This window comes from Homarus americanus, unplaced genomic scaffold, assembly GCF_018991925.1.
Source record: "Homarus americanus isolate GMGI-L3 unplaced genomic scaffold, GMGI_Hamer_2.0 scaffold21314, whole genome shotgun sequence".
Classification (NCBI taxonomy): Eukaryota; Metazoa; Arthropoda; class Malacostraca; order Decapoda; family Nephropidae; genus Homarus; species Homarus americanus.
Genome location: NW_024720811.1, coordinates 2,340,755 through 2,354,880, shown reverse-complemented (window position 1 = coordinate 2,354,880; position 14,126 = coordinate 2,340,755). Strand labels below are relative to the sequence as shown.

The 14,126-nt window shown below is 35.6% G+C and overlaps 1 protein-coding gene across 5 annotated transcripts; it reads right to left on the bottom strand.

Moving 5' to 3' along the window:
- Nucleotides 1-1,629: 1,629 nt before the first annotated feature.
- LOC121861225 (recQ-mediated genome instability protein 2-like) lies at nt 1,630-10,057 on the bottom strand. 5 transcript variants are annotated; one of them, XM_042358870.1, is made up of 5 exons: nt 9,976-10,057; nt 5,718-5,819; nt 3,450-3,547; nt 3,144-3,225; nt 1,630-1,918 (listed from the first exon to the last, which is right to left on the bottom strand). In XM_042358870.1, exons 2-5 carry the CDS (start codon nt 5,788-5,790, stop codon nt 1,749-1,751), a joined length of 423 nt encoding a protein of 140 aa, XP_042214804.1. In that variant the 5' UTR covers nt 5,791-5,819; nt 9,976-10,057; the 3' UTR covers nt 1,630-1,748. The 5 variants fall into 5 exon arrangements, 3 of the variants coding, with proteins under 3 accessions (XP_042214804.1, XP_042214805.1, XP_042214806.1); XM_042358871.1 differs by having other exon boundaries at nt 9,966-10,045; XM_042358872.1 differs by lacking the exon at nt 9,976-10,057 and adding an exon at nt 7,523-7,669.
- Between the last annotated feature and the right edge of the window lie 4,069 nt (nt 10,058-14,126).

Sequence of the window (14,126 nt, the reverse complement as noted above, 5' to 3'; positions counted from 1 at the left end):
CTTCTTTTTTTTTCCATAATTTAAGGACTTCGTAATTTTCTAAGACTTTGATTTCACTTATCCTTTTCACATCCAGATCTCACAAACACAATAGCACTCCTAGAAATACTGGATTTACTCAGAACTTCTCCAAATAGTAAAAAATTTATGCATAGACTTGTATTATCAGCACAATTTCCTTCCAGTGGTGTGGTTGGCATAATTAACCATCTCACACATGCAATAATTTTTTTAATTTTCCATGACCACAACAAAAGTCATATGCGACCACTCACGTGAGACCTGGTCATCTTCATTCTATGGCCAATTTATCCCTTAAGAAAGTATGTTTTGTTTTTTTTGCACGATTTATACATCGGTGATTTCTTTTACTGTTTTGAATTTAACATAAATAGAAGAGACGAGAATAAGAAAAATGTATATTTTTTCACTCCGAATATAGATTTTTTTTTTATTCCCAGTAACATATCTCCGTTATTTTCTCACAAACTTACCAAGACATTATCATAGTTACAGAAGCAGAATTTTATGAGGTTTCCACCGGTGGTTTTGGGATTTTTATACGATTAATTGTGGGAAGGGTGGGAGATAAAGAGACAAATGTGACTTACCAGCACGGCTCACAGGAGAAAACTGATGGACAGCAAAACACCACCCACGCTTTGGCACTTTCTGGAAGCTTCTCTCACATGATTATGCATTTATCTATGATGGAAAAAAATTTGACACAATTACTCTATCTTATTTTTTTTTTTGCGGGGGGGGGGTTAACCTTTATTGATGCGATTCACATCACTGAGGCGAACTGCTACCCAATGATTTGACGTAATTTATATCACGTAAGAACCTTTATAAGACGGCAAGAGGCTTCCTGTGGTGTTCATTAATTTTTTTAAATTATATTTGGTGAATTTGTGATACTGTATGTATTTACCGTAAATTAAAACAAAAGATAAATGTAAATATTCAGAATTTGTTAACTATTCCATATAAAATTTCAACCCATATGCAAAAGAAAAAAATACTGCTATGAAATGTCAGCGTAAATGTTTGGTTTTAGGGGAATAAAAAAATCCTTATACAGTGGGGTATGCTATAACGAATCCAATTGGTTCTAGAACCTTATTCGTTATAGCATTCGTTCGTTATAGGATTAATCCGTTCCAGGCCCCTAAATACAATCACTTAACACTGAAAAATATAATATAAAATTGTAAAAATTGTAAAAAAGTGCATAGCATTCTCAATTTTATAGGTAAAACCGTTCGTTATAGGAATATTCGTAGTAGGATCCGTTCGTTATAGCATACCCCACTGTACGTACATTTTACCGAAGCAGAAAATTTTTTTATTGCTTGCATTTATTTTTCTCATTGGTAATTGTCAGTCCTTCTGAATTTCCTATATGCTCAAGGTAATCCAGATGAAATTCTTGGGACCCTGCCACAGAAGGGGAACACCTTAGCTGAAGATTTATGCGACAGCACTTTTGTATGATGGGCTCCTGTGTTATGCTTGATATCAGCCACCCTGGGAACACCATGCACAGAAGTGGGTGTTGCTCCTGTCGTGTGATTTACCAATCTTAAATAACTTCATAAAAAATAGTACTGTAAATGAAACTCTTACTTTCTATTTCATCATTCTTTTATAAAAATTAGTTAGTAATCAGAGATTTTAAAAATAAATTTTTAAACAGTAACATGATTAATTCTTTGGTTTTATCATTCCATTAAATGTACAGTACATCATTCAAATATGCTTGGATTTTCTTTCATTAACATTTTAAATTCTGCAACTTCATAGCTCCAGGTAGCTTGGTGGATTTCACTGGCAGAAAGGTCAGACATCTTGACTGTCTGCACTACTTTGTCACCAGCAACTTTGTTAATTTCCCCAACTACCATTACATATTGACCTGAAGAGATAAATACAGCATACAGTACATTATACAGACTATACTAATTTAGCCAATAAACAGTGAGTAAGTAGGTAGGGTAAAGCCTCAATATTAATCTTGATTACTGTACAATACAATTTCATTAATTTAAACCAAGTGGGGGAAGGGGGTTAGAGAGATGTGATTTTCTGGATGAAAAAAATACATACAGAACACGGTACCTGGTTATACTGTATACTAAAAAACGTTTTTCCATGGAATATTTCTTTCCAAAAAATGACAACTCCATTTCTGCCAACAACCTCTTACTTTCCTACAATATTTGCCCTATTCTAATTTCCTAGTTTTGCAGTCATTTGCCTTGCAGAACAGAAATCACTTTCATCTAAGTTAAATTTGCCACTGGCTTATACAATTACAGCTTTCATAAATCATCCAATATATTTTTATATACAAGGAAGTCCCGAGATTTGACTGTTTGAGGTTATTCCAACTCGCTTCTTCGAACATTTATCAATAATATTACTACCTAGTGTCCTAGTTTCGACAGGGCAAATTCACCAATTCAATGGTTTGTTACCCGGTCGAGGTACTGTACTAGGCTCATTTGTATTCGTCTGCAGAGTTGTTTTTAATCTGATTCCGGGAACACCAGTACAGGGTAGTTGTTTACACTGGCAGTGTACTACATTGACTTTTATAATGCAAATTTTCTGCCACAATTCTAAGTCATCCACTGTATTCATCATGGCCAGTAATAAGAGAAAGTGTGATTATGTTGTGCCCCCCAAAAAAAAAGATAAAATTTGATACAACAATATCTAGACTTAGGTCAAGCAGAAAGACCTTCACCTTGGCAGTCTCCAGCCCCTTTAAGCCATGTCACAGATGTCTGGTGAGTACCATATAAATATTTTCTATACAGTAATAATTGTGTATTCGTACCATATCTGGGGGGTCAAGAACGTACCATTTGTAATTACAGTACATTATTTCTTAGGGGGGAAATTAGTTTGATAGTTCAACGTTCGACCGCATTTTCAGGAACAAATGACCTGTATGTTCGATTCTAATAACTTGTTGTATTATTTACCACCAAAGTTCAGGGAGGCTTGTCAAGAATCTTCATGGTCTAAAGTTCTATCATTATTATGAATTTTTTGTCCAACTTGCTGGTCTCTTCAATACCAAACTACTACATTTTCACTCAGATAATATTTTCTTAATGCAGTGCAGTACAAACCTTCTGATATCCATGAGCTTCCACAGGGATTATTTTGACAGTTGGTGATTTTAATCATAAAGCCTTCATCTTCTAGGATCACCTGCAATTAGAGAACATATGAATTAATCTCTTTATAAAGTACAGTACATATAAGAATCATGTTTAATGTTACCAATACAATATATGGTACAATTTTTTCATAAAAGATTTACTATTTTATTATTAAGCTTCATTTGTGTCTGTAGATAGTGTGATCATGCATGTGTATTCATGTGAGTTGGTGAGAGTGAGAAGGTAGTTGAAAGTGCTACTTATAAGACCCACCTCACTTTTATCCTCATTGTATGATACCACGTGTCCCTGAATCCACAACAGAGGCACACTAACGGAGATTCCATCTTCGCAAAACTTCAATTCATCTCCTGCAAAAAAAATTCTTTTATATGACCAGTCCACTTAAATAAACCAAACTAAAGGCAGTTCTTGATTTACAAAGATCCAGTTTATGAAAATCTGAAGATTTTTTTGTTTAATAATTTTATTGTAGCATCAGAAGATGGTGAGGTACTAACACAGGCATTTCATGGCTTCTTGTACCAGACCTGGTCAGTTTATGAAGACAAACTAAAAACAACATACTGTACAGTACTGAACAGTATTAATCCTTTTACTGCAACAACAGAATCATACAGTATTATGATACATAAATAAAAGCACGATATCATAATAAATGGTACACTTTTTATGTCAGAGGATTGTTTATGGCAATGTTAACAGGTGTTGGCTGCGAGCGTCCCTTTACCCCGGGTTTTGTGTGACAATTTCAAGTGATTTATCATTGTGAATGATACATAAGTCACTGACACCTAAGACAGTTATTTGCATCCTGCAGTAGTCAAGTTCAGTGTCAGATTATGTACAGACAAAAGAGGATAAAAAGGTATTTTTTTTAATACTGCACAGAAGTTTTGCTTCTAATGCCATTATAATGGTGTTTAAGCAGTCTCAACAAAATTTGATATTATTTTGGCTAATTTTCATGAGATAAAATGAGGAAACCAAATTTTTTACTCATATTTATTGTTTTCCTACCATCAAATATTGTTTCTAAGACATAAGACATATTAATGCCCAATATGGAAACTTTATATTACACCATGCATATCAATACAAATTTAAATTCAAAGGACCAAATACGATATTTATTTATTGGATGAAATTTGATTCTTACCGAGTTCAATGCTGAGAAAATGGGTCACAGTTATATACATGTAGTGTTTCAGTTATCACAGGATTACATGAAGCAGTGGCAAGACGCTGAATCAAAATACAGTGGTCCCTCGGTTAACGAACACAATCCGTTCCAGCAGGTTGTTCGTTAACCGAAAAATTCGTTAACCGAAACCATTGTTTCAATGGGTTTTTGGGTAATTGGTTCCAGCTTACCGAAAATTGCCTAAATTCAACAAAAATGGTAGAAAAGTTCACTTACTTTGAGGTGTGTATGTAGAAGGCCCCTGGATGATGATGATGATGATGATGGGAATTAGAATGGGGGTGGAGGAGAAGGAAGAAGAGAAGGCATTGGGGTGGAAGAGAAGTCACCCCATGGCACCATTTCACCCATAAAATTTTAGTTCTCTTGGTGTATTTCAAGATTATTTTCTTTAAATCAACACTGCACTGCATTATATATTGTCAATATGTAAAATATATTTCAAAATGACCAATAATTTGCTTGGAAACACAGAAAAAAGCATTTAGTTGAAGAGAGTCTCAAGCAAGATGTTACCTCCAGTGAAAAGAGAGAGAGACTAACGCCTGTTTGCTGTGTTAAGAGGCTGGATGCCGCACATTAAACTAGTCACTTTACCTTCAATTATGTTCAATAATTGTTAAAATGACTAAAAAATTGAATATTAAACTTTTAAAATTATTGAATAGTATAAACTTCTTGATATTTACTAATATAGTAAGGAATTTAAGCCCTAGAACCGATTAATGTATTGGCGGACTAATACTAAAGCTGGTTGACCGGCCAGTGCAAGCGAAAACATGTTGAGGTCGGTTCGTAAGAAATTCGTTAACCGAATTTAAGAATCTTATGGGAGGCAGTTCGTTAACCGAAGCGTTCGTTAACCGAGGGACCACTGTACAGTATTGTATTTTGAGTGTGGGAACGCTGATGTGTAATATCCCAGAAATTGATGTGATGTCACTGGAAAGAATGAAATGTTGAATGGATAAGTTTAGCATATTCTCTGACAAAACCAAATAACAAATCCATTAAAAGCATAATACCTGTACAGTATCTCAAACTGTTTATGATGTGCCCCATTGAAAAACTCGGTAACAGGCAAAATACAAAAACGCCAGAAAACCTAAACAGTATTGAAAATGTCTCGGTTTTTATTACTCTTCATTTTTTTACAATACAATACAACATTTAAGCCCTTGTATCCAGCATCAAAAGCATTATAGTTTAAGTGTGTTGAGCAGTTTGAATCTCATGGGTCGTTTGTTGATGATACGCAAGTCACCATTAAATCTTATTTTCAGATTAAATTCAAACAATAAGACCGTGAGAATTACCTTCAAATTGCAACCTCAGAACATCTCGTGCATGAAGTTTACGAGCAGGTCTATCAAACTTGGACCCTGACATGACTCAAATGTACCCTTAGCACTGGTCATCTGGAAGGTAGGCAAAACAAGACAGTTACAAAATAAGCTCTTATATTATAAAGAGATTAATATTCTCTTTGGTTACAATAATAATTTTCAACTGCATTAATCATTTAGATACATTCATATGATATCAACATACCAAAGTAACCAGAGGGCATATATTATTTTAGTTTACAGAGTAATTTTTTCCTTTGGTCTTATTGCAAAAAGTCATCATGGTTCAAGTTAGTGTACTGTAAATGGTTTAAAACTTCCACAACAAAAGTTAGTACAGTGTAAAATATTTAAAACTAAACTGTAAACTACATTTACAATAAAATCTACTTGGGCTGCCATGAATGCTTACAACTAATAACCAAGGTTCAAACAATGAAATAAGGCAATGATATTTTCCTATACAGTACAGTCAACCATCACTTTACGCGGTCCCACTTTACGCGTTTCCACGTTTACGCGGTACCCTGCCGAACACGGCATGCTCACTTTCCGCGGTGTGTGTACCCTTTTACGCGGAGAGCGGCGCGAGCAGGGTGCACACAAGGTCGCCCAGTCATCAAAACATTACCGAGTTCTTCACCCGCCACCCACCACAGCCGGCTCAAGTCAGTGATAGTGATAATGATAGTGAGGATATGGACTTATATGGACTTTGAAGGGTTTGACAAAGACGCCCTGCAAGCCTCTGTGGTGGGTAGTGATACAATTGATACAAGTGATACAGGTGAGGGCCAATAATCTGCCCTCTGCCTCGGAACCAACCCCACATCCCCGTGTGCCCAACTGCCCATCCATCTTTTCTACTAATGTAAGTGTTAAAAAACCTAATATTATTGATATTTCTCTTAATTATTAATTGTGTGTGCATACCATCATAAAATTAAGATGTTATTTTTACTACAACATAGGTATTGTGTCTGAAAAAGTGGAGTTTGGGGGTCGGCCCGGTCTCTATTTCAATTAATCCCATATGTTATGTTGTTCACTTTGCGCGTTTCTCACTTTACGCGGGCCGCCGTGGGTTCAATTGACTGCGTAAAGTGAGGGTTCACTGTACTTTGTTTTCTTTTGGCAAACTGACGAAAAGGGAGATACAATTCATTCCTTACGAGTCAACTTGAACCCATGAAATGGGTGTGAAATTCATATAAACCTTACCAACCCAACCAAACATAACCTAGGAAGCTGATTTCACTCAATTTTTCTTACCTTAAATGACTGAAAATTAAGGAGAAATCCCAAGTCATTTCTACCCCACAATTTCTCTCATCTTTAAAGCATTAACCACTTTGTTGGGGTGTTTATTGTATGAGAAGATAGAGAGTAACCTCAGAAAAGAAACATTGGGCAAAAAATAATACCATAGAATCAATATATTTTTTTTAATGCAAAAATAAATATACTAAGTATTAAATCGTGGGCAGTCCTACAACGAATAATAATCCTGACCACTCTTATCAAGTATTACCTTATCTAGGTGATTTTATGCCTGCTAAATACAAAGTTACCAATAATACGAAATGCAGAGGAGGATGTAACGTAAAATATTAAAGTCATAAGACCACAAATAGAAACAAAAATATTAGTCTTGAGAATTTATTAAATTACGTCACTGTGGAGTCTGTTTCACAGTTGATTAGTAATACAGAAAATCACTTCATTGCTCTAGTAAGGAGTAGCTTATTTTGAACTCCTAAATCGTTACAATTTACCTGACACAACACCTTTTGATAAATGTTCTGTAGTGACCATGTGTGGAACTTTATATTGATTTGTATATTAGGAGATGGAGCAAAAAACTTAAGTATTATTATCGTTTTGGTCATCCGGGGAAACTTATGAATACGTATAGGTTAGGTTAGATATAGTTCCTGAGTTTGTGGCTTGGTTAGGTTAGGTAAGATCAAAATCATTCAAAAACCATCAGAAAAATATAAGGATGACCAAAACGATAATACAAGGGGTACTACCAAAACGAAAAAGCTAAAATTGCAGATTACAGCAACCAAAGAGTCTGATATAAAAAAGTGTTTTTCTGATGATTTTTGATGCGATTGGTTCATATCTGACATTCGTTTTTATCGGAAATCACTCGTTTTGGATTTAGCCCCCCTCCCCCCCCCCCTTCTAACAATAACGGGGGAAAGCATGGGAATTCAGGGTTCTGGGCGGGGAGAGCCAAAACGAGTGATTTGTGGAAGAAACAAATTCCCAAATTTTCCAAATCGCAACAAGAAAACATCTGAACACATTATGCTTAAATTCTTTTATTTACGAAAAAATAGTAGAAATAAAAGTTCTATTGATTGCGGGTTCTGAATTTCTGGTACTCTGTGCTTGCCAACTTATACAATATAACCAAACTAAACCTTATCCAAACCCCCTAGCCGAGGGATTTTGCCCCGGACCCCGAGACGCTATGTAATAATACAGTCTTGAGGTCAGCCACCACAAGAATATAACAGGTACTCTGATTTTATTCTTTTTAAAATTCAATAACTGCCTTATCAATTTGCTACGGAAGTGTAATAAGAAAATTATCATAGAAAAAATAGTTCTATCGATTGAGTGTAGTGAATTTCCAAAATTCTGTACTGTAGTTGCTGTTTACTGCAATATTACCACGAAAAATAGGAATAATTTACTCAAGCATATTTGTCAAAATTTCCATTTACTTTATTTTACTTTTTGACTTCACTTAAAGAAATGCAATTTGGGTAATTTATAGAAAAGCACAGTTCTTTCTTTGGATATTAAAAATATGTTTTTCCTGTGGTTTTTGATGAGTTTCAAATGAACTTGAAATTCATTTCCGCTGGAAATCACTCGTTTTTGAGATACTATACACCCCCCCCAACAATCTTACAGAAAGATGTTGGAAAATTAGAGTTTTTTGGGAGTAAATCACAGAAACAGGTGATATCCAATAAAGAACACGGGAAAAATCGTTCAAAACTTATTAAAATCCAGAGGAAAAAACATATTTCTAATACAGAAAGAAATGTAACCTAACTGAACCTATCCCTTGTGTGTAAAAAAAAAATAATAAAAACAATAAAAACCAACCACACAACCAAACATAACCTAACTAGGGGGCTCCAACCCCTAGACCCCCCTTTGTTTACTTAATCTGAAGAAGAATCAGGTTAATCTGGGTCGTCACTGTTTGAATTTATTTGAAGTAGTGCTCGGTCACTTCGAGGAGGGTACAGGCGGGGAACTCGGCAATTGGCGTAAAATAATCTCTATCACAATGTCGGCACAGCTCTTCAACCTGTTCAGCCTTGTCTGGTACTGAAAATTCAAATCTTCGCTCCCAACGCACCCACGCATTGTTCATTGGCTTACACAAAAAATACCTTGCCTAATAATAAATCTCCTCTCGCTATAGCCAATAAGGAACTCCCAGCTACCCCCGCACACGCTCTGAAGATGTTTAAGAAGCGAACACAGAGGTAACGGAGCACTGGCTGAGGGGGGGTCAGAGACTTGAGACTGACCAAATATAATAATACAATATTGGAAAATTAATATCTCGGTTATCCTTAATTTCCGGGGAAAATTTCATAGAAGATAAATGGCTTGGAAATGTCTAAGCATTACAAAATACATATTAATAACAGCGAGAGAAAGACCGGTGCTTTACTATAGATGAAGTAGAATCAAATTGTGGGGTAACTTTTTTACTTTTACTTTTATCCTCTTCACCACTGATCGGCTCGTTAGCCGCTTGGGCGATCGGTCGCGTCTCTGTCATGAACTGTTGGCAAGTACTGGGCATGCACCGGCTCCTGAATGTACTTGAACCTGCTCCAGTGTTGGTCAAGTCTGGTCTTGAAAGAGCTCACACTCGGTGCCGTCACAACACTTTCTGGTAGATTGTTCCAAGAGTTCACACCTCTCACTCCAAAAAAGTTACCCCTCACAGTTGTCTGGGCTTGTGGCTTCTTCACCCTCGAGTTGTGACCCCTTGTGGGGCGTGTGTCCCACACTTAACCTATCACAACAAGAAAATAAAACTAAAGAAATCAAACCTGAAATAGAAGCAAAAATAACTCGGAAAACTATATATTTCCGAGTATTCTTATTTGTGCTTTATTTCCTAATATAAGAATCAATATAAAGTTCCTAGCATGGTCACTACGGAATACTAACTCTTGTGTACCTGTCAGTCATCCCCACAGCCCACACCACTGTCTCAAGACATTAGTTGTGTACACCAGCCCACAGGGACCCTTCAGTCTAGACTACCAGGAAATATGTAAAATTGTTACGAGTTTTATCATAATTTATCAAATTTGGTTTCAATACATATTAATATTAATTTTGATTTCATAGATATATCACAAATAACCTTATAAATATATCCTTATTTGCAAATTGAGCCTTCTTGAATGACATGCCAACACAGTTACATACATGATATATTAAAGGAAATATTGTTTAAATGATCACATTATCTTAACTTAAATTAAATTAAAATAAAGTTAGCCCGAATATACATGCCATTAAAGACATATAACAATAAGTTGATAATATGTAAAGGTTACGTAAAGACTGTCGAGTGCCGTACTGAATTCTCGACATATCATCTATGTGTATGATTAAAATAAAGCATGTAAAAAATAATATTAAAAATTAAATGTATTCTTCAAATTCAAATACATGCTATTAAATGTCTTTCAGTAGCTGACAAAATAAAAACATTCGATAGTATTTATAGTATTCAGTATCTTATTACTTTATAGACATAACCAATAAAGATACTTGGATTCTCTAAAACGATTGTCTTTTGTTTAACTTCGATTGTTTTGATATTCTGTTGGAGAAGGTTTTATAGTTTATGTTTATCTCTGCAGTCATTTGTTGTCCTTCGTCGTGTGAGGGTGTGCGGGACTGTGGTGAACTTGGTGTTTAATTTGTTGTTCCGCTTAACAGACCCTAGGATTACCATTGATATTTCCTTATATCGTTTATAATCAAGCATCAACCGATAAGGTAAGTGTTTAAACAACTTATAATTTTTAAGTCTTTGGATTTTTCATGTTCTGGGGTAAAAGATTTTGACAATGAGAAATACAAAGACTAAGTGTATGTTATCTTAGGTCTGAATAGTTAGTTGTTCAGAAGAATGAAGACGAATTTATATGTAATTACACATTTATGCTGTTGGAAGAAAAATGAAGACCTTCCCTCTGGACATTATTTTAGGTGTTGAAGATCTTTGTTCTTTACCTGAATCTTGACTATTTTATCTGACTTCATTCAATACATATCGCAATTTTGCTGTAAAGTTGTTTGAAATAACTGTAAGTAGCTAGACCTGACATCTGTTATATATTGGTTAGAGTAGCAGGTAGGTAATGGAAACAAACCATCAGTGAACCTTGGTTGATACAGGTTAAGAAGTAGTATTTTATTTTCTTGTCCATTGTCAGTGTTTTATTCTTGATACATCAAACAGTTGTGATGTTTTGTGGGTTTTTTTCATCCACTCGAGATGCTCTGATGCCCTTGTAATTGTGGCTGAGATTTAACCTATTTTGGAAAGCGATTTTTGGTAAAACTGCAGATTACAGCAACCAAAGAATCTGATAAAAAAATGTTTATCTGGTGGTTTTTGATGCCATTGGTTTAAATCTGACATTCGTTTTTATCGGGAATTACTCGTTTTGGATTTAGCCCCCTCCCCCCTCCTTCTCCCCCCTTCTAACAATAATGGGGGAAAGCATGGGAATTCAGGGTTCTGGGCGGGGTGAGCCAAAACGAGTGATTTGTGGTAGAAACGAATTCCCAAATTGTCTAAATCGCAACAAGAAAACATGTGAACACATTACTCAACAGAAATTATTTTATTTACAAAAAAATAGTAGAAATAATAGTTCTATTGATTGCAGGTTCTGAATTCCCAGTACTCTGTGCTTGCTAACTTATACATTATAACCAGTCTAAACCTTACCTAACCCCCTAGCTGGTGACCCTAGCCGGGGGCTTTGCCCCCAACTCCCAGACGCTCTGTGAAAACCCAGAGTCGCGTGATCAGCCTCCACGAGAATATAAATAGCCGTTACAGTATTTATTACATTCTTTATTATCAATTTGCTATGGAAGTGTAATGTAAGAAAATGATCATAGAAAAAATAGTTCTATCGATTGAGTGTAGTGAATTTCCGGCATTCTGTTGTTGCTGTTTACTGCAATATTACGCGATTTTTAAACATTTTTATAGGTTAGGAAAGGTTAGCTTTTCAAAGGTTTGTTTGGTGTTGTTTTATAGTATTTTAGCCCACATTGTAACATTTCAGTGTGGAACATTAAACATTTAAAGGGCAATACAGAAGTTTAAAGGGTTATAATTTTTTAGCTGTTCATTTCTCCAAAGAAAGAATCACATTTTTGGAATCACCATATAAATCAACCTTAGAAAAATATTTACATTTTTGTGAGTGAGGTACATGAAACAAAAAAAAAAAAACGTTCTTGCATTACCATAAATACTTTTTCAAAGTCATTGTTCATAAGTGTTGGTTTGCACAAATTATGTATATACTGTACATTACTGTACGGTTGTGAGCGTTAGTAGCTGTTTGTACATCAGACCCGCACGTTATATTCAAGTCGTGGTGTTCATATGTCACCATTACTTCTGGGTATGATGAGCTTTATAATCTTGTGCTGTAGTTAGTAGCTACTGTGATTATCATCTCACAGATAATGATGACTATCTGTTTTTCAAAGTAGAGAGATATGTTGTCACGGTGGTTGTCAGTACGTGATAGTATTTTATATTTATTCTGTTTAATTTTTCATCAGTTGGGAATAAAGACGATGCATTAGAAATAAGCCGAATAATATGTACCGTTTTCTTTGGTGGTTGAGATGCTAATGTACTGGGTATTTCTGTGTGGATGTCGGTCACACTAGAATAACCCGTTATAGTACATCCTTCTTTCTTCACACAGCCAAACTGTGGTATGCTCTGCCTTCTTCTGTGTTTCCACACTCATACGATCTGTCTCACTTTAAAAAGCTGGTTTTCTGGGATCTTCGTGTAGAATTAATATAATCTTTTTCTCTTATATTTTCTTATTTCTCTTTACCCTTATTTTTTCGCCCCCCAGGCCCCATTGTGGGTCGATGACCCATGCCTGGGTGAGCTATTCCCCGTTAAAAAAAATAATAAATAAATAAATATACACTCCCCGGTTTACGGAAAGGTTCCGACCTTGGACCCTATCCATAAGGTAAATATGTACTGTACCCTGTACTGTTCAGTACTGTATAGAACATGGAGCACAAAAACACATACAGTACAGTCAGTCCTCGACTTACGATGGGGTTTGGAACCGACGACCAGGTCGTAAGTCGAAAATGCGAAAATAATACATAGAAAATCTAAAATGGGCGTCTCTTTTTCTTCTCAGCACCACGAGAATTCTCACATTTACGCTTGCCAGCCATTTTAAAGGGAATTACAAACGAAAAATTTTTCAGTACACAGCGCGATCGCTAACGTCGGGACTCAAAAATACGTAATTTGAAAAATATTTTATACGACTGCGGCGGTCGTATGTCCGAGGAGTACCTGTAAATAAGTCTCACAAGGGGATGCATTAAGCCGCCTTACTCATAATCCACAAATAGTGTTGTTACGCCATACTAGTTACTTTCTGTAAAAACAGAAACTCTTGTGCAACCCGAAATTTTTTATAATGGTACTTATGGGAGACATTCCGTATCCTCGAATTTCCGTAAACCAAAAGTTCTGTAACCCGGGGAGTGTCTGTACTGTATTTTATTTCATGCAGGGTTCTATTTTACAGTGTCTGCTGCACTAATTATAAAAATAATAAAGCCTCCTCATTCAAACATAAGGGCTGACATAAGGAACTAGCGGGAAAAGGTATCTATCATATTGGTAACACTAAGGATGCGCTACTCAATGTGACAAAGAAACATAAACGAAATTATTCTCCGAATATCTTGAAATGTATATTAAGATTACAGTTTCCTTTTTCCCTTGATGATAGTGTTCCAACAAAGCCAAGATGACGAGTTTCCTTGCATGTCTTCCGTACTACAATGAATTTGGCACATTGGTAGTAGGCTAACCAGTACTAAATTGAGGATCTGCTCATGGTTACTCAAAGCTCACAGTTATCCCCAAAGATCTGTTCATATTGTGTGTGGGAAACATTAACTTGCAAAATGCGGTTCTCTTTTATTTTACTGTAGTATGAAAAGAATGTTCAGAAGTTAGAGTATGAAGTTTAGACCCACTAACTTAAATATATTGGTAAATATTTGGCTGGTAAC

What these genes read in the sequence shown, in the direction of transcription:
- LOC121861225 (XM_042358870.1), bottom strand. Translation starts at nt 5,790, where the DNA reads ATGTCAGGGTCCAAGTTTGATAGACCTGCTCGTAAACTTCATGCACGA. An exon ending in TCTGAGGTTGCAATTTGAAG is followed by an intron (nt 3,548 to 5,717) that starts GTAATTCTCACG and finishes TTTTTTTTGCAG; the next exon opens with GAGATGAATTGAAGTTTTGC. An exon ending in AAGCTCATGGATATCAGAAG is followed by an intron (nt 1,919 to 3,143) that starts GTTTGTACTGCA and finishes TTATCTCTTCAG; the next exon opens with GTCAATATGTAATGGTAGTT.